The sequence below is a fragment of the Choloepus didactylus genome, chromosome 3 (assembly GCF_015220235.1).
Source record: "Choloepus didactylus isolate mChoDid1 chromosome 3, mChoDid1.pri, whole genome shotgun sequence".
Taxonomy (NCBI): domain Eukaryota; kingdom Metazoa; phylum Chordata; class Mammalia; order Pilosa; family Megalonychidae; genus Choloepus; species Choloepus didactylus.
The window spans coordinates 160,553,069-160,580,086 of record NC_051309.1 but is presented as its reverse complement, the minus strand read 5'-3'; the positions used below and the strand labels follow the sequence as shown (position 1 = coordinate 160,580,086).

General features: G+C 35.7%; 1 protein-coding gene across 3 annotated transcripts in view; it reads left to right on the top strand.

Moving 5' to 3' along the window:
• PRMT9 (protein arginine methyltransferase 9) overlaps window positions 1-27,018 on the top strand; it is a 59,883-nt gene that overhangs the window by 12,671 nt on the left and 20,194 nt on the right. For all 3 annotated transcript variants that reach the window (XM_037830776.1, XM_037830773.1, XM_037830774.1), the window contains exons 3-9: window positions 109-345; window positions 892-1,059; window positions 2,959-3,061; window positions 7,509-7,615; window positions 14,159-14,351; window positions 15,936-16,119; window positions 17,891-18,608. In XM_037830776.1, the coding sequence (XP_037686704.1) occupies window positions 110-345; window positions 892-1,059; window positions 2,959-3,061; window positions 7,509-7,615; window positions 14,159-14,351; window positions 15,936-16,119; window positions 17,891-18,608 (1,709 nt within the window). In that variant the 5' untranslated portion in view covers window position 109. The remainder of the gene's footprint in view (window positions 1-108; window positions 346-891; window positions 1,060-2,958; window positions 3,062-7,508; window positions 7,616-14,158; window positions 14,352-15,935; window positions 16,120-17,890; window positions 18,609-27,018) is intronic.

Here is a 27,018-nt window from a genome sequence, read left to right as displayed (position 1 = left end):
ATTTGGGGTGCTATTGAGGAATTTCCAGACCAGATGAATAGTGTTGACAAAGGCACTGCAGTTGATAGCATATAATTAAATATTTTGTCCTTGTCATTTTTATTCTAGAATGGGCTTTAGAGATGAAGCAGCCGGATATTTTCATAAAGCTGTGAAACTAAACCCTGATTTCAACGATGCAAAGGAGAATTTTTATCGGGTTGCAAACTGGTTGGTGGAACGCTGGCACTTTATCATGCTTAATGACACCAAGAGGAATATGATTTATAACGCAGCAATCCAAAAGGCGGTTTGCTCAGGTTCTAAAAGTGTTTTGGACATTGGAGCAGGAACTGGAATACTAAGGTTTGTTGTAATTGTGTGTGTGTTTTTTTTTTATAATTGTGTTTTAATTGCATATACACATACGTACTAATAATGTAAATTAAAAGTTTTACAAAATATAGAAAATTTAACAATGCTATTTAAAATTAAAAAAAATAGAGGTTAATTTATTATTTCTCATAATCTTGTTAGGGTTATCCATGCAACTTTTATTGTGTTTTTCACTGTAACTTTTACTTTATCAAGAAGCAGACATAACTGCCAAGAAAATTTGGAGTTATTATTATTGTAGTTTTTAATAATGATTTTTAATAGTATTTTTTTAGATTAACATTTTGGTGGAATCTAGTTGTCTTAAGTTAAAGCCTGTTAGCCTTCTTGAGTTGGCTATCATAATTGTACGATTTGTGTCTAAATGAGAATATGAGTCAACTTATGTAGAATGAATAATGGTTGGGTTAATTTAAAAATAAAAGGAAAACCCCATCTTTAAGCATCATAATTCCATTAAGATTTGAAAACGAATCAGATTATTTTTTCTTGATAGAGCACTTTTTCTCCTTGTAGCATGTTTGCTAAAAAAGCTGGCGCGCACTCGGTATATGCCTGTGAGTTATCCAAGACCATGTATGAACTTGCTTGTGATGTAATGGCAGCAAACAAGATGGAAGCAGGAATCAAACTCTTACATATGAAGTCACTTGACATAGAAATTCCAAAGCATATTCCTGAAAGGTAGTATAATGTAAACTGATTTTAGTGTTTATAGTCCATTAGTTCATTTTAAAAATATTTCTACCTTCTAGTCCCAAACAAAAATACCAAAGCCCTTGTTTTTTAAAGATAGGGATATAGAATAATTTGGTGTAAGAAACATTTTCGTAAGTTGTATTCTTTATTAAAAATATTTAACCTTCTTGAGAAGAAATTGTGACAAAAGATTTAAACATTAAACTTGACATATTGCAAATTATTTTTTACCTTTATTAATCTCAGTGGTCTAGTTTGTAAAAGTGGATAATACCTCTTATGTGATCAATAACTATAATAGAGGTACTTAAAAATAATACTTTGAGTAGAAAAGACACCATAGGGTTGTCTCATTTTTAAATCCTTGGTTAAAATGAAAGCTCTGTAAGTGTCAGCTATCAATGTATTTTGGCCTGGGCCTTTCAAATGCTTTGAATATAACCTCATAAGTCTTGCCTTTTTAGTGTGTTATCCCACTCTGATCCATATCACAAGGGTGATGGAATTTTAGAGTTACAAGGGATTTAAAAATCAACTGGTTCAACCCCATCATTGTAGAGACAGAGTTTTCTCTTTATAGCACTAGCTTTACTGTCTCTCCTGGGTAGCCTATCTTCTCATCTTGAATTCAGCTTGTATTGAAAGAGGACTTTTGGGGGCTCTTGTCATTGGACTATGACTTTTAAAAAAAAAGTCTTCTAGTTACATGATAATATAACTTATGTTTGCATAGTACTTGATGCTTTTCAATAGTCTTTACATTTGTTCTCATGAAAGAAGTCTTACTAGATTGTTAGGCAGATACACTTACAGATATATAGAATCAAAGTTACTTTAATTTAATCTACACTTTCTCACTATTCAGAGTTTTATTCTGCAGATAGTATTGTAGAAAGGTCTACTGGCTTTTGAATCGAGAGATAGGGATTCTAAGTCAGACTCTGTTATTAATTTATTTTGACCTTGAACAAACCTCTAGGTGACTTGAGATACCTTCCATGTTCTAAATACTTGCAATCCTTAATATTATATGATTTCTATATACATAATAATTGGATTTAGGTGCTGTGGGGGATATACCAAAATAGTTCCTGTTCTTACGGTACCTACCATCTAGACGGGATGATAAGGAATATTAATGAAACCTTTCTTTATCTTCTAACTACACAAATGAGTGATACTGGCAATGAATGCTAAAGGAGTTTAGTAAGAGAGACATTTTAGAGTGTGTTAGAGTGACATTTTCTAGAAGAAAAGTGGACAGAAGAGCAGAGCTCTGGGGACTAGGCTTTTGTGATGACTCATGGTTAGCTAGTAGGTAAAACAAGAGAAGTGACAGGAAAAGGCACAATCAGCGTGTATGTAGGATCCTAGAAGGTGGAGAATGGATTTTGGGAGGGAGGGCATTAAATGTTATTTGTAGATCCAGGAAAATGAGAACTGAGAAGGATTATTCATTTTGATAAGAATGAAGTCTATGACAGAGAGTGTTTTTGTAGTTTTGTGAATATATATCCAATTGCTTGTCATTAAGGTGGGGGAATGGTAAAAATAATGGCTATGAACCACTCTTAAAGATTTAGGCATTGAAAGAATAGCCCAAGGATACCAGCAGATCCAAGTGAGGGTTTTCGTCCACTCCTTACCCTCTACCCCCACCTCCCAGAGAGAAAGAGCCAGTAGAGAACAGAGGAGCCTGAGGAACATTTGAGTCAAGTTTCTCAAGATTCAGGGATGGATGTTAGAAATGAAAAGTATTAGAAAATTTTGCATATTGACTGTTTCTATAATATACTCTTCCTTTCTCTCTTCTCTTAGCTTTGACATTTTTATGTAATAGCATGATATTTTACTTACATATATCTTTAAAAAATCGTTCTATAGAGTGTCCCTAGTTGTAACAGAAACTGTCGATGCAGGTTTATTTGGAGAAGGGATTGTGGAGAGTTTGATTCATGCATGGGAGCATTTACTTCTGCAGCCAAAGGTAAGCAGCATGAAACTGCTTTAATTTGCTTGAGAATGCATTATTTCAACAGTTGTTTATTGAGCCCCTAGTGTATTTGCAAAGCAATATGAAATACATTTCCTGCCATCAAGGTACATATTGTGTAGTTGGAAAGAAATCCATGCAATAAACATTTAAGAACAACATATTGCAATGTATATTTGTATGCCCAAATCAATTCTACAGGCAAAAAATACCGAAGAAGGAATTCTTATGAATTACGTTACTTTTTGGAGGGAACTGCTGTGAAATCTTTGAGTAGGGTTAAGAATGGGAAGTACTTTCAGCCTCATAGCCCTCCCTGCCTTTTTCCACCATTTGGCTATTGTGAATAATTCTGCTTTGACATTGGCATGCAAGTATCTGTTTTGAGTCCCTGTTTGCATTTCTTTTGGGTATATACCTAAGAATGGAATTGCTGTGTCATACGGTAATTGTTTAACTTTTTGAGGAATTGTCAAACTGTTTTCCTGGCTTGATAAGGTTTTTTTTTTTTCCTCCCCTTTTAAACTTTAAAATACTTTCAAATTTACGAGGATACTTATAAAAATAAGTCAAACTCCATGTAAAGAGAACTCCAACATACCCTTATCCCCCACAGTGTCCCCCCACCGATACCCAGATTTATCAGTGTTAACATTTTGCCCTATTTGCTGTATCATTCTGTCTTAAGAAGAATATATCAGTCCACTTATCTAAGCATCTCTCTATCAATTCATTTTGTAAACACCTTTGAGCTCCTTGAAAACATAATACTGCCATCTACATTTCCTAAAAACAAGGACATTCACTTATATAATCACCTGAAGTGCAGTTAGCAAGTTCAAGAAATTTGACATTGATATAACACTTATAGTCTGTATTCCCTTTTTTTAAATATGTCTCAATAATGTCCTTGTGAGCCTTCTCTCTTCTTGTTAGATCCCATCCTGGATCATGTATTACTTTTAACTGTCACTGTCTCTGTAGTTGCTCTTTCTTTCTTTCTTCCTTTTTTTTAAATAGTGGGAACATATGTTACCATTAGAAAACAGGGTCCTGAATAGTCAGGCCTGCTGATCCCGCATCAAACAGAGAACACAAGTCTCTGCTTGGTGAGAAGTAGAGTTTATTGAAGATGCATCACAAGAACTGGAGGAAAGATAAACCTTCGAAGTTCAGTTCAGAGTGAGAAAAGTTTTGAAGCTTTTAAACCTCAAACAGACAAAGAACATGGCCAAGAATCCAGAAGAATGCAGAAAGGAAAAAAATAGAAGAAAAGAAAGCTTGTTTGGTCAGTAGGTCCTGTTATCTTGAAATCCTCCCCTCTTCAGGCTTGTTTTTCAAAAAACACTATATGGTGGCATCCTCCTGCCAGCAATGCTGGGAAAGTTCGTGGGAACTGAGAATAAGTTGTTGTTGTTGTTGTTGCTGAGATTAGAGCGACAGCAAGTTACTTTAACAAGGGCTTTTTATGGTTAGAGTAACTCAAGGCTGTTTGAGTGAAGTGATCTTAAACATTTTTTTTTTCTTGGCTATTGAAGACTGTGATATCTCTTGGCTATTGAAGACTATACTAAGCATTTTCCAGCTAAAGAATTATATTGAGTATTTTCTACTAATCCAGCTATGACATATGTAACAGATATTCCTTTCTCAGCCCCTCGAAGCATAGCATTAAATGGGGTTAATCACATTCATTTATGTTGTGGTACCCTCGTCACCCTCCATTACTAAACTTTGTTTTCTCCCCAAATAGAAGCCCTATACCCATTTTGCAGTAACTCCCTATTTCTCTTGACCCTTCACTCCTGGCAGCTCGTAGTCTAATTTGTGACTGTACTCTAATTTGTGACTCTATGAGCTTGCCTATTCTCTGGTATTTCCTTTGTAGTTACCATTGGGCTTAAATTTAACATCCTAAATCTGTAACAGTCTGTAAATTGCTTTGATACCAACTTAACTTCAATAATATACACACACCATATTCCTACACCCCTCCATTCCCCCACCTTTATGTAATTCTTGTCACGAATTAGATGTTTATACAATATAAGTGCAAAACCACTAATTTCTCATCACTTTTTGTGCATGTGCCTTTCAGATCTTGATGTGAAAAGTGGTTAAATACCAAAACTGTGATAGTACTGGCATTTATGTTTACTCATGTTGTTACCTTCACTGGACTTCATGCGACTTTGATCTATTGTCTCTCCTTTCCTTTCAACCTGCAGTACTATGATGATGAACTCCCTCAGGTTTTGTGTATCTGGGAATGTCTTAATCACTCCTTCATTTATGAATCTTGGTTGGCAATTTTTTGCTTTCAGCACTTTAAATATGTCATCCCACTGCCTTCTTGCCTCCAGGGTTTCTGATAAGAAATCAGCACTTCATCTTATGGAGGCTCCCTTATACCTGACATGTTGCTTCTCTCTTGCATCTTTCAGAATTTAATCTTTACCTTTGGCATTTGACAGTTTGATTAGAATATGCTATTTCATGGGTCTATTTGGGTTCGTCCCATTTGGGGTTCTTCAAGTTCACTGATTCTTACATTTGTCAGCTCCAGTCTGTTGTTAAGTTTCTGAAACTGTGGTCTTCTGCTCTATTTGTTTTCTTTTCATAATTTCCGTCTCTCTATTGATACTCTCTTTGTGTGCATCTGTCATTTTCCTGATTTCTTTTAGTTCTTAGTTCTTTGTCCATGTTTTCTTTCCTTTAGCTCTCAACCTATTTAGGATCATTTTAAAAAAGTCTTTGTCTGGTATGCCACAGGTCTGGTCCTCCTCAGTGATGCTTTCTAATGCTTTAATTTTTTCATTTGCTGGGCTATCACTTCCTGTTTCTTGGTATATTTTGTAACCTTTTGTTAAAACCTGGACATTCTGAGAGGGGTGGAGAAGGGGTCAGCCAGGGTCCATGAGATCCTTCTATTTTTAGTAACCTTTTTCTTGATTTGGTGCTCCCCCCTGTTACTTCAGGTAACTGTTTTCTGGAGTGCTGAGAAAGATGTATCTGCCAGTTGTTGTTGGCTGTTCCAAGTTTTTTCTGTGCCCTGCAGCATCTCATTGTGTGATTTTGATAAATTAACTTTACCTGCAAGACTTACCTTGTAACTTTATATGTTTATAAGGTGGTGGTTTCTTGTCGTTCTTTTGGTCTTCCTGAAGCTGTCTTAGCTCTTTTTGGGCCTTTAACTCCTCAAACCTTGCTGCAGCCTCCTGAAGAGATTTTTTATATGTCCCATCCACTCCTTTGCCCATCTTATCCTTGCTGCTAACATCCCCCTTCATGTGGGGGAAGACTCTGGCCTGGTGGGTCCACAGGTAGTCATTAGACCAAAGATGAGTACAGGGAACTAGCCCATATCATGCCTCATCTTGTCAGTGTTGGATGGAACAGCTTGAGGATGGCAGATCTCAGCTGGCCACCACCTGTGTCATTCAGCTTCTACTCAAACAATCTCCCTGTAGTGTGGCTTTTTGCCTGCCTTACAATCATTGCAATACTAGTTTCCTTCAGGGATATCAACGTTTAGGCATTCACGATGAAAAGCAGCAGGGCAAGAATCACAGCACAGAAAGCTGCCTCCTTCTGAGCACACAAAACACCAGTTAACATTAACATGCTCATGGTTTTGGCAGCCCTGCTGTGGGGTAAAGTGATTAGGGCAGATGATACTGTTACATGCAAGAATCTTTGACCTGACAGCTAAGCAAAAGTTGTTGGCATGATATGCCACAGGGCAGTGTATACACTGCATCAGATGACCTTTAGACGCAGAAACACTGACTGGATTAGCAGTATGGCAGGTTATACAGATGTGGAGGGAGCACCAGAAGCCCTTGTTCTGTGTGACAGGGTGTGGGTACTTCTGGACACGCTCTTCATGGTAATTGATACGGTTTTAGGGTACCAGTTGAACCCAGTCTTCTCATTGGGTAGGGTGACTCCATATATTTCTGAAATTATATTATGCATTGAAATACTCTGCTGTGGCCCAGAAATCATAGATTTGGTTTACATAATGTGTATTAGGAATTTAAGGATTTTAAAGTGTAATAAAAAACTCGTTTACAGAAAATTATTTGAATTTAAAATAGCTAATTAAAAGTTGAAAAGAATAGCAATTTGTTTTTCAATTAGGTAATGATAATTTTGACTTCTCAATTAAAGTCATACCCAGTAGCCTTTTGTTCTGTGCAGACTTATAGATTCTTTCCCTCCTTCCTCTCCTTCCATCCCTCCCTCCAGTCTTTCCTTCCTTCCTGTATTGAAAAAGAAAAACCATACATGCCTATGTACAGCAATGAGAACAAATGAAAAAATTTAATGAAAAAAATCTGCCAATCCTTGTTTTTAATTTTTTCTTAGTTTACACAGTTTGTCATTATACACACATATTTTTGTGTACATAAAACTGAGTATAGTTTTTTATTTTCAGACCAAAGGTGAAGATGTTAATTGTGAAAAGTATGGGAAAGTTATACCAGCAAGTGCTGTTGTATTTGGGATGGCAGTAGAATGTGCAGAGATTAGAAGACATCATAGGTGAGTAATTATTTAAATAGTAAATTTTTAGGAGTATACTATACCTCAAAGGTTATATTTAGTAAATACTGATGTGGGTAAGATTGTAGTTTTTTGACTTCTAAGTTCATGATGATTACTCCAGTCTTAATTTTTGTGGGGGGTGGGAGCACATTTTTTGCTTTGTTTTAAAATAGAGCCCTTGGATTAAAAATCACTTTTCAGTTTTTAAATAGGAAATTAATTTTGACACACTACCCTTTCATATGTGACAAATTTGTGTAGAATAATATTAAGTTTAGGTTGATTTTAAGATGAATATACAAAAATCCCTTTGTGAAAATAAGTTTTAGTTTTAATTAGTTTTTTCCATTTCCCTTTTCTTAAATTTATTAATATTATAATGATTTGTGGTTGAATGAGATGAACTTCTAGGATCTTTCTATCCTTGAGTTTCCATAATTTACACATGAAGTATGATACAGATGAAAATGTGATATCAAATGTTTTTAATTATAGAAGTTTCTTGGTCACATTTTTTTTCCTTTAACATTAATGAATGTTTTATTTTGATAAAAAATGTTGATTCTGATTTTATTAGGCATTTTTATAAGGGACTTCCCCCCACCCCCCCAACTATAAGTATAATAGGAAATACTGTTGAGTAAAAGGGGAAAATAAATAATTGTCCTAAACCTCTCACTGGTAAACAGCCACTGTTCACCTTTTTTGTATATTCTTCCTTAGTTTTTCTTAATGCAATTTTTTGACCTTGGATTTGAGAATTTTTAGGTTGCTTTCACTTCCCTGCTCTTAAAAACAAGGGTGAGCATTTTTGCATTTACATCTTGTGGACTTGTTTATTATTTTCTTAGAATAAATTGCTTAATAAGCAATTACCTAGGTAAAGGGCATACTCATTATTTTTCAGGGCTTTATAGACACATAACTGAATTGCTTACCTAAAAAGCTAGGTGTATCTTGGCTGGGATTTCCTGCTGTAACATGACTCTAGTCTCCTTGCCCTCAATAGTTTCTCTTTGTAGTTTTTAGTAAAATCACTAAAATTGTTTGCCTAAGCAAAAAGGAATGAAGTGATTGGTATATACACTTTTGAAAAAGGATTCCTTCATCATTCTTATATACAGCAAATGAGTAGCATCTGGCTGTACAATAGGAGCACTAGAGGAGCTTTTTTGTTTGTATAGGTCTGGGTGGGTAAAACCCAGTATCTGTATTTTCACAAAGTTCAGCATTGTGGGTTGAAGACGGTGAAGTAAGGTGCTAAAAAAAATACTTGTTTTACCTGTTAGAAACATTTGTAAACCATTATTATATAAATTACTATTTAGAATCTATCTGAATCTAATGCTCATGTGAAAGAGCAAATGGTTAATAATAGTAAAAACAAAAGTGTCACTTACCTTATTAGATTTAAGAGCCTAGACTAAAATCAGTAAATTTATTGATACAGAATAAATCAGTGAAACACAATATAGATCTAGATATAGACCCTTGAATTTATAGGGATTTGGTGGGGAAAGGATAAACTATTCAGTAGGTGGAGATGGTTTAATTCAGAGTTAGATCTTGTTTTTAATTTCAGAAGAATTAGATATCAAAGTGTAAAAAAAAATTCATTAGGTGATGAAGGCTTTCCAAAGCAAAATACAAGGTACATAAAAGAAGCCATAAAAGATTGACAAATTTGACCATGTAAAAATTGAAAACTTTGGTTTGGTAAAAGATACTATAAATAAAGTTAAGGGCAAGAAACAGAATATAAAAATAGCAAACATTAAAAATGAGTGATATGCATTCTTTTAAAATAAAAAAAGCTATAAAAAAAGATTGATAATTTCCTGTTTTGTCATAGGTGTGGGGCAGATTTATACACTATTGGTACAACATTTTAGTAGCTAAGTTTGGCATTTTTAACAAAATTAAAGACGTTTGTAATCCTTGACTGAGCAGTTTCACTTCTGGAAATCTGTCTTGACAAATACTCCTGTTGTATGCAGTGATATTTGTGCCAGATTGCGTTTTTCCAATTATAGCACTACAATGCACAAACAAAAAACAAAACACGACTTGAATGTTTATTAATAAAATACTTTCTATAAATTACGATATATTCATCCAATGTAATACTGTTCAAATGCTAAAAGAGAAGTTCATGATCTATTATTAAGTGAAAAAGATAAAGCATAACCGAGGAGCCGGGAGAACACCTAGCACCCAGATCTTGTTTTTTAAATACCATTCCTCACCAAAAGGAACTATAGCTCCTTGGAGAAATGACTGAATCTGGGACTCAGGAGGACACATTCAACATGATCCTAGAACATCTTAAATTATGTCAGAAAAGTAAGGAAGTGCTAAAAAAAAAAAAAAAAAAAAAGACTTGTCAAAAGGATACAGGACATGCTTGAAGGATGTCCTATGAGTTAAGTCTGGGACAGTTTAAGCACCAAAATAAACAAGAACAGAAATAGATTAAAACCCATTGATTAAAGTAAGAATCCACTGAGTCTTTACTGATAATAAATAAATAAATACATAAAGGAGGGATAACAGACAACTGTTCCTTATTCTAGAATGCTGACTAATATAGAAACGATGTATATTACTAATTTGTAGTTTTCATGTAAAGATTCAAGCAAGCATCACGAATGGATGCTGAGTCAGAGAGGGGGAAGTTTCATGAGGATCAAGGGATTTATATAGTTTCAAAATATCTCCTCACAGATGACTTATTACAAAAGAAAAAATGGTTAAGTATACAGAGAAGAAACTAGACACCATCTTAACCAAGTGATTAAGATTAACATTACCAGTAAGATTCCTCCAGATCTGATACTTTGAGGACAAAACATCACTTATTTAGTGTTCCGTCTGAAATGCGTAACCTGTATTTAATCATAAGAAAACCTCAAACAAACCCAAATCGAGGAACATTCTTTAATTTGACTGGCCTGCACATTCTTCAGAAATGTCAGCATGAAAGCAAGGATGAGAAATTCTCATATTAAAGGAGATTAAGGAGATAGGGTAGCTAAATTGAATACGTGATCCTGTATTGGGTCTTGTATTAGGAGGAAAAAAGCTAAAAGGAGCACTATTGGTTCAGTTCACAAATGTAGAATATTGATTATAGATTAGAAAATATTGAATCTAATAACTACTGTGATTAAGGAAATGTCCTTATTTATAATAAATACACTGAGGTATCTATTACAGGATAAAAGGGTATAATGCATGCAGCATTCTCTCATCTCAAAAGATTCGAAAGGAAGAATATATGTGCTGAGAAAGAATGATAAAGCAAATGTAGATATTCAAAAATTGGTGAATCTGGTTAAAGCATTTTGGAATTCTTCATACTTTCTTTCCTACTTTTTTATAAATCTGAAATAGTTTTCAGAATAAAAAGGGCAGAGGATAAGATTAAGATACTCTGCTTCTGTGTGTCTGAGCAATTTACATACCTGTTATTACACATGTAAAGAAAAATTTTTGGAAGAATACACATCAGACTTAACAATGGTTGCCTCTGGGTGGAAGTGGAGTTGAGTACTGTGAAGGTGGACTTTCAATTTAACAATATTGTTTGAACTTTTGACAATAAGTTTGTGTTCATGTATTACTCTTTTTTTTTTTTTTTTTTTTTTGAAAATGGTTAAGATTTTTTTAGACACTTATAAAGAAGACATATAAATGGTAAATAAGCAAATGAAAAGATGCTCAGAATAACTTGTAATTAGGGAAATGTAAATTATTACCATAACCATTTACCACCACAAATGTATTTAAATGGCTAAAATTAAAAAGACTGACAATAATAAGTCTTTTTTTTTTTCTTTAAGAATATGGAACAACTGTCTTCGAGATTCATGGGTTCTGGGTTGTAGTTTGATAGTTTCAGGTATCCACCACCAGCTACCCCAATTCTTTGGAACCTAAAAAGGGTTGTCTAAAGTGTGCGTAAGAGTGCCCACCAGAGTGACCTCTCGGCTCCTTTTGGAATCTCACCGCCACTGAAGCTTATTTCATTTCCTTTCACATCCCCCTTTTGGTCAAGAAGATGTTCTCCGTCCAACGATGCCGGGTCTACATTCCTCCCCGGGAGTCATATTCCACGTTGCCAGGGAGATTCACTCCCCTGGGTGTCTGATCCCACGTAGGGGGGAGGGCAGTGATTTCACCTTTCAAGTTGGCTTAGCCAGAGAGAGAGGGCCACATCTGAGCAACAAAGAGGCATTTGAGAGGAGGCTCTTAGGCACAACCATAGGGAGGCCTAGCCTCTCCTTTGCAGCAACCGTCTTCCCAAGGGTAAAACTTATGGTAGAGGGCTCAACCCATCAAACCACCAGTCCCCTATGTAGCTTTATTAATAGGAATATATTATAACTTGATATTTATCTCCCACAAGTATAAAAATGTGAAAACAGAACTAAGTAGCTTGTTCCCTGTAAATGTAGACTCAGCTTAAACAAAACAAACAACTTTGCCTTTCTTACCGTGAATCCTAGGTAAAAGGTGGTGTAAGTCTGTGAATGAAACCCCTTCATAGATTTTTTTTTTTTTTAATCATCATTTTATTGAGATATATTCACATACCACGCAGTCATACAAAACAAATCGTACTTTCGATTGTTTCATGTATTACTCTTATAAGTTAAAAGGAACTTATTTGTCAAAACCTTTTTGTTTCTATAATTTATGACTTTTGAATTACAAGTTAATATAATGATAATTAATATGATAATATCATTAGTAGTTCCATCTGATGATTTATCTTTTGAAATTATAAAATACTTTCTAGAAGTAGACTTTGAACTTCTGAAACTTAATAAAGGCAGATAGACTAATAACTAAATGCCTCTGAGGTAAGGTGAGTTGAGTTGGAGTATTTTCTTTTTACAAAATGGTGTTGCTAAATTATTCGTGAAGTATTTTTCAGTGTAAACTTTTTATTGACATCAAACATTTTAACAGCAAGTACATAAACCATAAATGTACAGCTTGATGAATTTTCATGAAGTTGACACACCTGTGTAACCAGTGCTCAGATCAAGAACCTGGAAGAAACTCCTTCTAGTTACCAGTGTCCCACATCCTAGGGTTAGCCACTATCCTGACTTCTAATGCCATGGATTAGTTTGCCTGTTTTGAACTTTATACAATCATACAGTATGAATTTTTTTGTGGTTTCTTATGTCCAACAGTATGTTCATCCATGTTTTTGTATAGTTTGTTCATTCTCTTTGCTGTGTAATAATGCCATTGTGTGAACAGACCACAATACATTTGCTCATTTTACTGTTACAGACATACAGGCTTTTTCCAGTTGTTGGCTATTAGGAATAGTACAGCTGTAATATTCATGAACGTTTTTTTTGGTGATCATGTATATAAATTTCTATTGGCTGTATTTCCAGAAATGGAAATGCCAAACACCATGAGGTTCCTGCCTTGAGTGAATTTGGAATGGGTGTGTTCAGCTTGAGTAGGTACTATTAAAACAGTCTTCCAAAGTGGTTTCCTAATTTTATACTTCCATCAATAGTGTATGAAACTCTATATCCTTGTCAGCACTTGGTATTGACTGTCTCTTTCATTTTCCCCATTCTGGTGTTTGTGTACTGCATTGTGTTTTTTCTTTTTTTTTTTTAAATTAACTTTATCAAATAAAAAAACATTTCCAAACAAAACAAAGCAAAACAATGGGAAAAACAAATATCCTGAAATAACTTAATTCCTTCCAATATGCTCCTACCATACCAAAAGAAAATATGAAGAGCAGTAAGAAGGAACGAGGTGAAACATACGACAATGTGGATGAATCTTGAAGACATAACACTGAGTGAAATAAGCCAGACACAAAAAGAGAGATCTTGTATGTTGTTACTAATGTGAACTCTGTGAAAAATGTAAAATAAGTGTTTTATATTGTAGAATACAGGGGACCTAGAGATAGACAGCAGCTTATGAAGGGGGAGCAATAATCTAATAAGAACAGACAAGATATTGAGGGTGACCTGAACAATATGGGAATGCTCAGGTGTGACTGTGGTTTGTTAATTTTCTTTTGGTATGCATTGTGGTTTTAATTTCATTTCTCTGATAACTAATGAAGCTGGGCAACTTTTCATAAGCTTATGGGCCATTTGGATCCTCTTTGGTGACAAGTTCTGTTAAGTTTTTTTTTCACCCATTTTTGTATTAGGCTGGTTGTCTTTTATAAATTGTAGGATTTTTTGATATGTTTTGGATATGAACCCTTTGTTGGGTACAGGTATTACAAATCTTCTCCCACTCAATTTTGCCATTTTACTTTCTCACTGGATGTCTTTTGATGAGCAGAAATTATTAATTTTAATTTAGTCCTATTATTTGTTTTCCTTTATGATTACCAGTTGTGTATGTGTGTGTATCATTGTGTTTAAGATACCTTTGTCCATTAAGTTTTAATATATTTTCATTTTTATTTTTTTCTGGGCTCAATATTAGATGGTGTCATTTGATTCTAAACAAAACCACTCTTATCTCTACCCCCCACAGGGTAGATATTAAGGATGTTGCTGGAGTCTGTTTGCCAACAAATGTGAAATTTCAGAGTCCAGCCTATTCTTGTATAGATTCTGAAGAAACAGTTGAACCTTATACAACTGAGAAGATGAATCGAGTTCCTGGGGGATATTTGGCTTTGACAGAGTGCTTTGAAATTATGACAGTAGATTTCAACAATCTTCAGGTAAAAAAGTGTGATTACTGTTTTTTGAGCATTAAAGTTTATGCATTGTTTAAAATAATACATAGGACAGCCTTATTTCATGAGTTTGCATGGAATTTACTTCTTATTGGTAAAGAAAATAAAGAAAGGGTAACCAGAATTTCCTCCTGAAATAATTAGGAATTTATTTACTTTAAATACAGAGGAAAAAAAAAACCCTAACATTCGTTGGGAATGTATAATGTGCCAGGTGCTTTCACGTTCTTACTTAGGCTCTTATGCAGTGCTGCCATAGAATTATAATTATCCTTTTGCTTATGCAGATGAGGAAAATGTTGCTCCCATTGAATAATTTCCCCTAGATTATGCAGCGTGTGTATGCAGGGGCCAAAGTTCTAACCCCGATCTTTCTCACATTTTTCTCTGTGTCATGCTGCCATTTCAAATAAATGGTATTGCTTGAAAAGAAGAATGTTCCAGATTTCTAGATTGTGTGTGTATTAGGATAATATCCATCCTTTTTGCTCAGGACTGAGGGAATTCCTGAAACATGATGCTTTAGGATAGTCCCTGGCAAACTAGGACGTATTTGTCACCTTAGTGTATATATAGGTGGGTGGTGGGAGGATGTGCTGTACAAATAAAGTATCCAAAGAGGTCAAGAAAGTTTATATAGAATCCTTCTCTTAAGGTCTTTATGTACAATTAAAGATGCAAATATATTAAATTTTTTAGTTGACACTGCCTGGAGACAGAAAACTTTGAGGGTCATTTTAGCTTAAGATTTTTATCAGTGAATAAAAGCTTTTCCCTGTTAATTGTTACTAGATTTCTCTTGAGCAAGGGTCTGGAACTAATTTTACAATTTGGCATTGTTTACTAAGGCTGAGCTGTCTTTCTAAACTTCAAGAGCTTTCCTTATCTGACATGCTAGTCCAGTGGAGAGCAAAAGTATTGTAGCTGTTAATTACCCAAAAGCTGTCCTTTTATTATTTTGAGTCTTATTTTCATTTTTCCTTGCCACAATAAAAAAAAAAAACCTTATTAAAAGTTTTAATCTTGAAAGTAATATCTACTTGATTAACCCATGCATGTAATATAGAATGGAAAGGAAAAAGTCCTAGTGTTTTTATTCCCTTGTTAAAAATCAGTGCTTCTTTTCCCAGGTCAACAGTTTGAAGTACATCTTTCCAGACTTATATTCTGTGCTTCTACAGACATACACTTATGCACACATGCACTTTTTTTTTTTTTTTTTTACACATGCACTTTTAAAAAAAAAAAAAAAAAACAACAACAAAAAACAAAACCATACCTGTTGCTTTTCCGCTTGCCTTTTTCATTTACCAAGGTATCATGATCTTCTTTCCACATCAGTAATGTATATCTGCCTCATTCTTTTTAATAGCTAATTGTTATTACAGTGTAATAGATGAGGGCTTCCTTTTCATTGTGATGTAAATAGTTAATAGGTGTGCTAAGATACGTGTTTCCCAAGGGTGCTGGGCAGAGCTGAGAACTTACAGAATTGGAAAGTGCTATGATACCGAGGCATGTATGTATGAAATGTGTGAAACACTCTCATTCTGCTTATATTTTTGTTAGGAATTAAAAAGTCTTGCAACTAAAAAACCAGATAAAATTGGCATTCCTGTTATAAAAGAAGGCATACTAGATGCTATTGTGGTTTGGTTTGTACTCCAGCTTGATGATGAACACAGCTTATCTACAAGTCCTAGTGAGGAAACATGTTGGGAACAGGCTGTTTACCCTGTACAGGACCTTGCAGGTAAATTTCTAACTTTTTTTGGTTTTTGTTTTATTAAACATGTTCCTTTAATCCTCTAAGCATTTGAGTCAGTGGCAATAAACTCCCCCAAAATATGCTGTGGATATGAGGTTTCCAGTTAAGTGAGGTTGGTTAAATCTTTCAAAGTTTTATGTTTCTTGTTTAAAAGTAGTTTCAATAATTAATGTATTTAGTTAAGGAGAATAAAACATTCACCCTGTTGCATGTCATTCAAAAATACTATATATCAAATCATTTCTTTGGTTTCGATTACTCTGGTTATCAGTACATGAGAGAAATGCTGGCACAATTTTTATGGAAAGGTATTACTTTTAGCGCAGGAATTCTTACCCCTTAGGGAATCTGATGGCATCTGTGGAGCCCTCTGTCAAAAAATGAACCTACTCACATAAGTACAAAGTTTTGCAAACAGTTTTAGGGAGTTCACATGCACCTATGAACTTCCTAGGGAAGTTCTATATTACAGATATTTTTCATACAGGAATTTTTCTACTAGCAGTTTGATGGATAACAATATAGTAAATGGAAATTGTATTACGTCTAAAAACTATCCTTTTTGAACAGGACGGGAATAAGTCTCTATATTCTGTTTAGTCTCACAGTCAAGGATTTTATCTGGCAGGGTCATTAAGTCATGGAGTCAGTAAAGTGTTGTGACTGGTATGGTGTTTTTGGAGTTAGGTAGATCTGGATTCACATCTTGACTCTGTTACTTAGTGGCTTCCTGACCAGCCTGGCTAGTTATTTCTCAGAGCTTTTGTTGTCATCCATAAAAAATGATACTGCCTGCCTTGCAGGATTGCTGTGGGATTATTAGAAGATAATGGGTGTAAAATGTCTTCCATAATGACAGGCACTCAATAAATAGTATTTTTAATTTGTGTTTGTTTATTCCAATTCCTTTATAGTGACTTTCTCAGATAGACCTTTTTAAAAAAAAATCCTTCTTAAGGAAAGGGCATTTTAAACATATTTAAACACAAGAATAACTTACGTTTTCATCTGGCTTTTGAAAATGCTGCAAATTTTAACAAAATAAATTGATTAAGGTAGTTTTAATAATTAATCTCAAAGGCCTTTATCATTCTAGGACTGGTGAGAAGGAATTGTGATTCAACATCTGAATTTTAAAATTCTCCCAAGTGTGAAAGCTCATGGAACAGACTGTGATACTAGTCTTCATTATAGGACTTAGCCCTTCCTTATACTCTCAAATTCCTAAACATGTAAGAATATCTAAATACTTGTAGTTAAGAGCTATTACTGGTATGGTTCTGTTGTATACTACTAGTTCTTTGGAAATTTCTCTTAGAGAAATTTAAGCTAAAGTGAGTTTTGGTATTGATTTGGAATTCGTTTATCTTTGTTATTATTGGCTTCATTATTAAAGATGATTGTCAGTGCCCCCACCCCACCCCATGTGCCCACAGACACACCCAGTTTGAGGAAGTGGTAATATCTATGTCTGTAGTAAAGCACTGTAGTACTGCTAGTCTTAAGAGTCCAGTAATGGAGCTCTTGAATCTCTCTGTTACGCTGCCAGTTAATTGTCTTCAAACTTCAATTTTACCCTAAGTAAAGCCCTAGGATGTTTGTGTGTGTGTGTATGTGTGTATTGGATGAATAGTTAAAACCCCTCCTGTAGAGATTTAAAAAAGAGTGGGGCATGTTTGTGTAAGAGGGGAGGCTTATAAAGACACTATATTAATCAGAATTATACTTTTTCTTTCTTTCTTACTGTTTAATGAAGACTATCGGATAAAGCCAGGGGACCATGTGATGATAGAAGTGTCTTGTCAAGACTGTTACTTAAGAATCCAGAGTATCAGTGTCTTGGGTTTGGAACATGAAATGGATGTTACAAAAAGTTTTACTCAGAATAAAGACTTGCTATCTTTAGGAAATGAGGCCGAACTCTGTAGTGCCCTGGCTAACCTTCAGACCAGTAAACCAGATGCTATAGAGCAGATATGTGTATTGGAATCCACGGAAATCGCTTTGCTTAATAATATCCTGTATCATGAAGGCTTTAAAATGGCAATGAGGAAAGTGTTGTCTTCATTGACCCCGGAGAAATTGTTGGAGGCCATGGATACTCATTGTCAGAATGAAATGAGCTCTGGAAGTGGACAGAACGAGAATTCAATACAGAATGCTCCTGACCCTTTGTATGTGTTAGATGTGTCTGAAGGCTTCTCTATTCTTCCCATAATTGCGGGTATGTTTGGGCAGGTTAAAGCTTACAGTTCTGTGGAGAAAGACCTACATCGTATTACTCTGGATCTCATTTCTGAAGCTAATCACTTTCCTAAAGAAACACTTGAGTTTTGGCTGAGGCACGTGGAGGATGAATCTGCTGTGTTACAGAGGCCAAAATTAGACAAATTGTGGAGCATAATCATATTGGATGTCATTGAACCATCTGGGCTCATTCAGCAGGAAATAATGGAAAAAGCTGCAATATCCAGGTAAAACACAAAATATAACATCTCATTTTTTTGAGCTCAACTTTATGTAAATTCTTTTAGTTCTTCAATGGCATATCTTAAAAATTAGTCAATGTTATTGTATGTTCTTCAAGCATTGTTTTTCGGGACCTGTGAGTTCATGCCTTTCTCTTTGTGTGTATTACTGATCTTTTCTTCCAAAGGGATCCCTGCATGGTAGGTGTGAAGATGAGAGCCTGCTCTGGGTCTGGACTTACGTATACATGATATAGGGAGTTAAGTAGAGATCTGTACTAACAGAAAAGAAAATACGCAGAGTAAATAAGACAAGAAGTCAAATTTCACCTTTATAATATAGGAAACATGTAAGAAGCATAGTACACATTTGATGGTATATTGGGAGGGCAAAGTGCTTCTTAGGAACAAGTCCCAGTCCTCTTAGGTCTTAAAATCTTTATTTTAAAATACAGTGCTCTCCTCAGTGGTACTACTTCTGCGGTTTAGGTTTCTTGATCCTAATATTTAATATTAAAAGCAAAATTAGCTGTATCTCAGAGTCCTTCATTTATGTTGCCAAGTTCTGAAAAGATGGTAATATTTAACATTTGGGAGCCTGGATTTAGAAAAAATGAATGTTACAGATAAAATATTTTGTGGCATAGGAACAGTGATGGGAATATAGACCCTGCCGTGGCAAAAGGCAAGTTATCCATTGAAGAAAAAAAAACATTTGACAAAAAAAAATTGTTTATGCATTCTGTCTCATTTGTGCTTGCACATGCTATCATATATATATATACAAACACGTTAACTTGAGAAAATATTAGTTGTCATGACTATTTCTAAATATTTCAGTGTGTATTTAAGAATGAAGACATTCTCCTATGTAACCACAGTATAATGGCCAATATCAGGAAATAATGTTATCTAAGCTGCAGCCTATATTTATATTTTCTCAGTTGATCTAATATTATGCTTTAGAAAGCTAATTTTTTAAAAAAAATCCTGGTCCACATTCAAATGCAGGACTATGTATTGCATTTAGTTGTCAAATCTCTGTAGTTAATTAGTCAGGAATAGTACCTCAGCCTTTGGCTGTCTTTTATGACATTGACATTTTTGAAAAATACAGGCCCTCCGTTTGAGTTTGATGTTTCTTCATGATTAGATTTGTATTATGCCTATTTGGCAGAAATACCATAGAAGTCATGTTGTGTTTTCAGTGCATCATATCAGAAGGCACATGGGACCCATTTGTTTTGTTTCTGGTGATGTTAACTTTGATAACTTGGTTAAAGTTGTGTCTGCCAGGTTTCTCCACTATGCTTCCCATTTTTCCCTTACAGCTAATACATCATTCATGGGGAGTTACTTTGGGATTGTATAAATATCCCATCATTCTTGGAGCATGTTCTTACATTTGATGCAACCAGATAATTGAGAGTCATTTTGTATTTTCTCTACTCCAGCTTTGTAATTAGTTTTTCTATAAGGAGCCCTGGTTCCTTTTAGTGAGAACTATATTTTGAAACCAAGATCTTGATGGTAGACTTGCTCATTGCTACTGGTGTGTCATTGCTTCTAGGCCCTCTTAGACAAAGCAGGGAAATGTGTATATGTGTGTGTACGGATCCATATACACACACATGCACAGTCATACTTATACATAAACACATCTGTCTCTACATTTATCTGTCTATATAAAACGGTGAGTTCATACTGATTCTTTTAATTCTAATCCACCATCACAGGGTACATTCTAGTTTTTCTCCTTTTCAATATTTGTGATTCCCTTTCTCCAACAGTGAAAACTTGGATCCCACTAATATTTACTCATTTGCTCATGTCTAGAAAGCACATGAAATAGTTTCAGAATTGCTAAACCATACCACTGTGGTAATCAAATTGCTACAAACTAAAGTTCAATATTCATTTATAGTTTTAAATATATATATATATATGATTTATTTATTGTGAAAGCCTAAATCTTAAGTGTACAATTATATAAGTTTTGGTAATCTAGTGATTTTTTTAAGTGTACAATTATATAAGTTTTGATAATCTGGTGATTTTTTTTTTAAAGTCTGGTTTTGAAATTGCTTTTATAACACTCTGATAAGAACAAACTGGTGGCAAAAGGTATTTGATATTTATAAATAGCTGGTTATACGAAGGCCTTTTAGTGGTAAGGTCATTACTCAAATTTGGAAAGCTCATTTTTCTTTAAAAATTAAGTAAATTAAAAGTAAGGAAATTGATTTTCCTGTTTGAAACGTAAGTTAGTGCCAAAGAGGCATTTCAGATGTGTTTTGAGTAATGGACTACTGTGAGAATCTTTTTTGTTTTTGTTTTGGTAACTTCAGTGTGACTAATGGTAAGAATTACACATGAATTTGCAAATTCTGATGTATTTGGCAAAGAATATAGTATCGTTACCTTATAATCTCATTTTGTTTAAGTAGAACTTGGTAAGGGATTTAAAAAAAAACATTTTTGGTTATAAAAACAATTTGTTAGTCTGTTCTGTCTGAATAGATTGATTTGGTTATATTAATGGCAAGTACAACTTACATGAAGTCGACCTATAACTTCCCTTCCCAGTGTGTCTCTGTTGGGGGCGATGGTTCTATTGGCAATTTGGGTGGAGCAGTGCTTCCTTATGTGGGACTATGCTGTGCATTGCAGGATGTCTGTCTCTGGGTGTTAAGTACTAGTAGCAACCTCAATCCTTGTTTCACCCAGGAACATCTCCATCTTCCGAGTATCTCATGGGTAACAGTGAACTACTGCTGTTTTCCTTCGGCCTAAGCTACAACACAGTCTTCTTCAGGCATTTTGATTGTGAGGCCAGACACATGCAGATATTCCTACCTGGACCTCCTGTTATCGTCTTTAACTTCTGACAGTAGGGAGGCCACATGAAATGATGAAAGAGGATGAAGTTATTGGTGGGGAGAATAGATTGTATTTGGGATAAGGATAAAGGACACCTGTATCATTGGACTTCCAAAAAAATGGCAAGGAAGAATGTGCCATTTAGCAAGCTTAGTATTTAGTCTTCAGTTACATTTTCAGTCACTGTTTTTAAATGTTCATTCTTAAACTTTATTAACTCATACTAGATTAAAATACGGGGGAAAGTTTAAGCTGCCTTTTTTTTTTTTTAAATTTAAATCCCTTTTAAAATTTTTGTGTTAAATCACAAGAAAACAGAGAAGAGTTTCTTTTCAGAATTTTTGCCATTTATGGTTGGACTTTTAAGTTAGAACCTGTTTTTTCATTGCATTTGTGAAGGCACAGATAGTTTTGAAGTATCATTTGGCTTTGTGGAGGATTCCATCATGGCGTCTGGCACCTGCAGTGGCGATAAGCAGAACATTCAATGTCATAAAGCTAAGGAGAGTTTGAAGTTGATTATTGTGTCATCTTAACGTAACTAAGAAGCCTTCCTGTTGGACAGGAACAGTCAAGTTAAGAAGATTTGAAGAAGGCTTTAGATTAAAATAGTGTGAATGTGGCTTTTGAAAATAATTCCCATACGCTGCTTTTGTGTTGTATTATTCTCTGGCTTGGTTGCTAGCTTGAGTCAGCCTTAGTGACTTTTTAGGGTTCTGTAGATGAAATTTTTGACATTTCATTAAGCCTAAATTTTCTAACACCTAAATGATTTGCATGACATTTTTCTCCCTACCTCTCTCTCCCATATATTTCATGGTCAGAAGGCTGGGTTTCATTAACCTGTTCGCCTTTTCAGTTTGCTAATTTCATGGAATGGCACCCTCTTGTGGCTATTTTGAGGGGGAGTGTTAGTGAAGCAACATAAAGTTCTGTGGCTAGTCTCTAATTTTCAGATCTTTGTAATCTTAAGAGAAATTTCATCTGTCAAATTTGGCAAATGAGTTTTCAGGATTAAACTTGATCCATTGTAGGAGAACAGGTAGTTTCTCTAGTGATTTAGGAAGCCATTAAAATTTCATCTGCTTTGGTAAAGACATAGATAGGAATTTGTTGAGATGTTTCCCATAGCCATGTGATTTCACTAATTGCGCAGATTCAGTTTCTACCAGACTTTAGCTAAATGTTAAAAAGTTGATAGGAGAGAGGAGCTAAGATGGCGGCATAGAGAGGAGTGGAAGACTGTTAGTCCCCCGGAACAATTCATAAATGACCAAAAAACTAGTGAATAACCTGGAATAACTGTGGGCAGACAAAGGTGACTGTCCACTCATCATCCACCAACCTGAATTGGGAGGAATGCCCGAGATCGCAGCATAAAATCTGTAAGTAAGAACTGCGGACCCATGCCGAGAGCCGAGAGCTGAGAGCCCCTCCATCATGGAAGCCTCGCGGTGCTAGAGAGCAGAACTCTCCAAACAAGCTAGTGTACCGCAGCCCAGCTCCAACTGGGGTTTTAATGTTAACTGCTCAATAGAGACAGCAAATCCCCAGCAAGCAGACAGAGGCTTTTGGTGACAACTGACCTTGGGAGAGTCAGGGGACATATCTGTCTCAGGATGGGGAGCACAGAGGATCAGGTGCTGTCTCTGGCTGACGGGTGAATCTGGGAGTTTTCTTTCCCTTTCTCTCTCTGCGGAGAAAGCCTCAGCTGTTTTCAGCGTGCAGCGCTTTGCAGTAAAGAAAGCCTCAGCCATTTTAAAATCACAGCACTTTGACCAGCAGAGTCAGTGAAATGAAGAACTTACTGATATGCAGAAGACCTCTCTGGAGGGGGCATAGCTTCCCAAGAGGAAAGGGAGGGGCCCAGCTCTACTGGCTGCCTTACCGGAACCAGACCCCAAAGCCTGGGGGCGGAGAGCCACGGGCCACACCCCCTTACACCGGCTGGTGATAGGCTGACAGGTGCACCTGCCAGGCAGAAAAGCAAAGGGTGTGTCAGTTCTCTAAGAAAAACCAACAGGGAAACCGTATACTGAATATTTCCTCCTTCTGTGACCTGAGCCTGTTCTCATCTGGGAAAACCTGATTGGGTGGCCTAGGAGGTCAGATGCCTAGACAACAGAAAACTACAACCTACACTAAGAAAAACAAATTTATGGCCCAGTCAGAGGAACAAACGTACACTTCAGCTGAGATACGGGAATTTAAACAACTAATGCTAAAATCAATTCAAAAAGTTTAGAGAAGATTTGGCAAAAGAGATAAAGGCTATAAAGAAAACACTGGGCATACATAGGGCAGAAATTGAAAGTTCAAAAAAACAACTAGCAGAATCTATGGAAATGAAAGGCACAAGAGACAAAAGACACAGTGGAAACATAAAACAGCAGATCTCAAGAGGCAGAAGAAAACACTCATGAACTGGAGAACAAAACACCTGAAAGCCTACAAGCAAAGGAGGAGATGGAGAAAAGAATGAGAACTTAAGGATGAAGCAGAGTACAAGAATGTATGTATCATTGGTGTCCCAGAGGAAGAGAAGGGAAAAGAGGCAGAAGCACTAATAGAGGAAATAATCAATGAAAATTTTCCATCTCTTAAGAAAGACATAAAATTACAGATCCAAGAAGCGCAGCATACTCCAAACAGAATAGATCTGAATAGGCCTATGCCAAGACACTTAATAATCAGATTATCTAACGTCAAAGACAAAGAGAGAATCCTGAAAGCAGCAAGAGAAAAGCAATCCATCATATACAAAGGAAGCTTAATAAGACTGTGCAGATCTCTCAGCAGAAACCATGGAGGCAAGAAGGAAGCGGTTTGATATATTTAAGATACTGAAAGAGAAAAACCACCAACCAAGAATCCTATATCCAGCAAAGCTGTCCTTCAAATATGAGGGAGAGTTCAAAATATTTTCCAACAAACAGAGACTTTGTGAACAAGGCTCCTGCCCTACAGGAAATATTAAAGGGAGCACTACAGAGTGATAGGAGAAGACAGGAGTGCGTGGTTTGGAACACAGTTTTGGGAACTGGTAGCATAGCAATGTAAATACACCACGAACAAAGATAACTATGAATATGGTTGAGAGAGGAAGGTTGGGAGCATGTGAGACACCAGAAGAAAGGAGGAAAGATAAAGACTGGGACTGTGTAACTCAGTGAAATCTAGAATGTTCAACCATTGTGATAAAATGTACAAATATGTTCTTTTACGAGGGAGAACAAGCAAATGTCAACCTTGCAAGATGTTAAAAATGGGGAGGCACTGGGGGAGGGATGAAATCAACATAAACCAGAGACTGTAACTAACAGAATCATTGTGTTATGCTTCCTTTAATGTAACAAAGGTGATAAACCAAGGTAAATGCAGATAAGAGGGGGGGATAGGGGAGGTGTGTTAGACACTTGACATTGGTGGTGGTGTCTGATTCTTTTTTTTTTTTTTTTAATCTTCATTTTATTGAGATATATTCACTTACCACGCAGTCATACAAAACAAATAGTACATTCGATTGTTCACAGTACCATTACATAGTTGTACATTCATCACCTAAATCAATCCCTGACACCTTCATTAGCACACACACAAAAATAATAAGAATAATAATTAAAGTGAAAAAGAGCAATTGAAGTAAAAAAGAACACTGGGTACCTTTGTCTGTCTGTCTGTTTGTTTGTTTCCTTCCCCTATTTTTCTACTCATCCATCCATAAACTAGACAAAGTGGAGTGTGGTCCTTACGGTTTTCCCAATCCCATTGTCACCCCTCATAAGCTACATTTTTATACAATTGTCTTCGAGATTCATGGGTTCTGGGTTGTAGTTTGATAGTTTCAGGTATCCACCACCAGCTACCCCAATTCTTTAGAACCTAAAAAGGATTGTCTAAATTGTGCGTAAGAGTGCCCACCAGAGTGACCTCTCGGCTCCTTTTGGAATCTCTCTGCTACTGAAGCTTATTTCATTTCCTTTCATATCCCCCTTTTGGTCAAGAAGATGTTCTCCATCCCATGATGCCAGGTCTACATTCCTCCCCAGGAGTCATATTCCACATTGCCAGGGAGATTCACTCCCCTGGGTGTCTGATCCCACGTAGGGGGGAGGGCAGTGATTTCACCTTTCGAGTTGGCTTAGCTAGAGAGAGAGAGCCACATCTGAGCAACAAAGAGGCATTCGGGAGGAGGCTCTTAGGCACAATTATAGGGAGGCCTAGCCTCTCCTTTGCAGCAACCATCTTCCCAAGGGTAAAACCTATGGTAGAGGGCTCAACCCATCAAACCACCAGTCCCCTATGTCTGTGGTCATGTTAGCAACCATTGAGGTGGGGTAGGCCAATACCCCTGCATTCTCCACAGGCTTCTCAAGGGGGCACTACATATTTTTTTCCTTGTTTTTTTTTTTTTTTTTTTTTTAACCTTTTTTTCCTTTTTAAATCAACTGTATGGAAAAACAAAAATAAAAAAATAAAAAAATAAAAAAGAAAAACATACAATAAAAGAACATTTCAAAGAGGTTGTCTGACTCTTTACCCTACTTTGATTTAAGGTTATCTTTCCTTTTGCTGCTTCCTAGCTGTCATTTTTTTTCCTCTTTCTTTTTCTTTTGTCTCTCTACCTTCTTTGACTCTCCCTCCTGCCTTGTGGAAGAAATGTAGATGCCGTTATATAGATAGTGGTGAAGGTGGTGAACACATAAATATGTGACCATACAGAGAACCATCAGTTGTTTACTTAGGATGGAATGTATGACATGTGAACAAAACCATCTAAAAAAAATGGGTTGCTGTCAAAACCTCAAGGGCAATATACTGAGTGAAATAAGCCAGACACAAAAGGACAAATATTACATGGTCTCACTGATAGGAACTAATTATAATATGCAAACTCATAGACATGAAATATAAGGTACCAAGATATAGGACGAGGCTAAAGAATGGAGAGCGATTGCTCAGTATGAGCAGAATGTTCAACTAGGATGAACTTAAATGTTTGGAAATGGACAGAGGTGTTGGTAGCAAGATGTGAGAATAACTAACAGTGCTGAATGGTGTGTAAATGAGGTGTAAAGGGGAAGCTCAGAGCCATATATGTCACCAGAAGGAAAGTTGGAGGTCAAAAGTTGGGAATGTATAAAACTGAATCTTATGATGGGCAATGTCCATGATTAACTTCACAAATATTAGAAATCTCTTCCATGAACCAGAACAAATGTATGACAATACAATTAGAAGTTAATAATAGAGGGGCATATAGGGAAGAAATATATACCTATTGCAAACTATATACTACAGTTAGTATTTCAGTGTTCTTTCATAAACAGTAACAAATGTACTATACCAATACTACGAGTCAACAATTGAGGGGGATTGGTTAGGGATATGGGAGGATTTGAGTTTCCTTTTCTTTTCTTTTTTCTTTTTTTTTTTCTTTTTTTGTCTTTCACTTTATTTCTTGTCTGGAGTAATGAAAAGGTTCTAAAAATTGAAGAAAAATAAAGTGTGGTGATGAATGCACAGTTGTATGAAG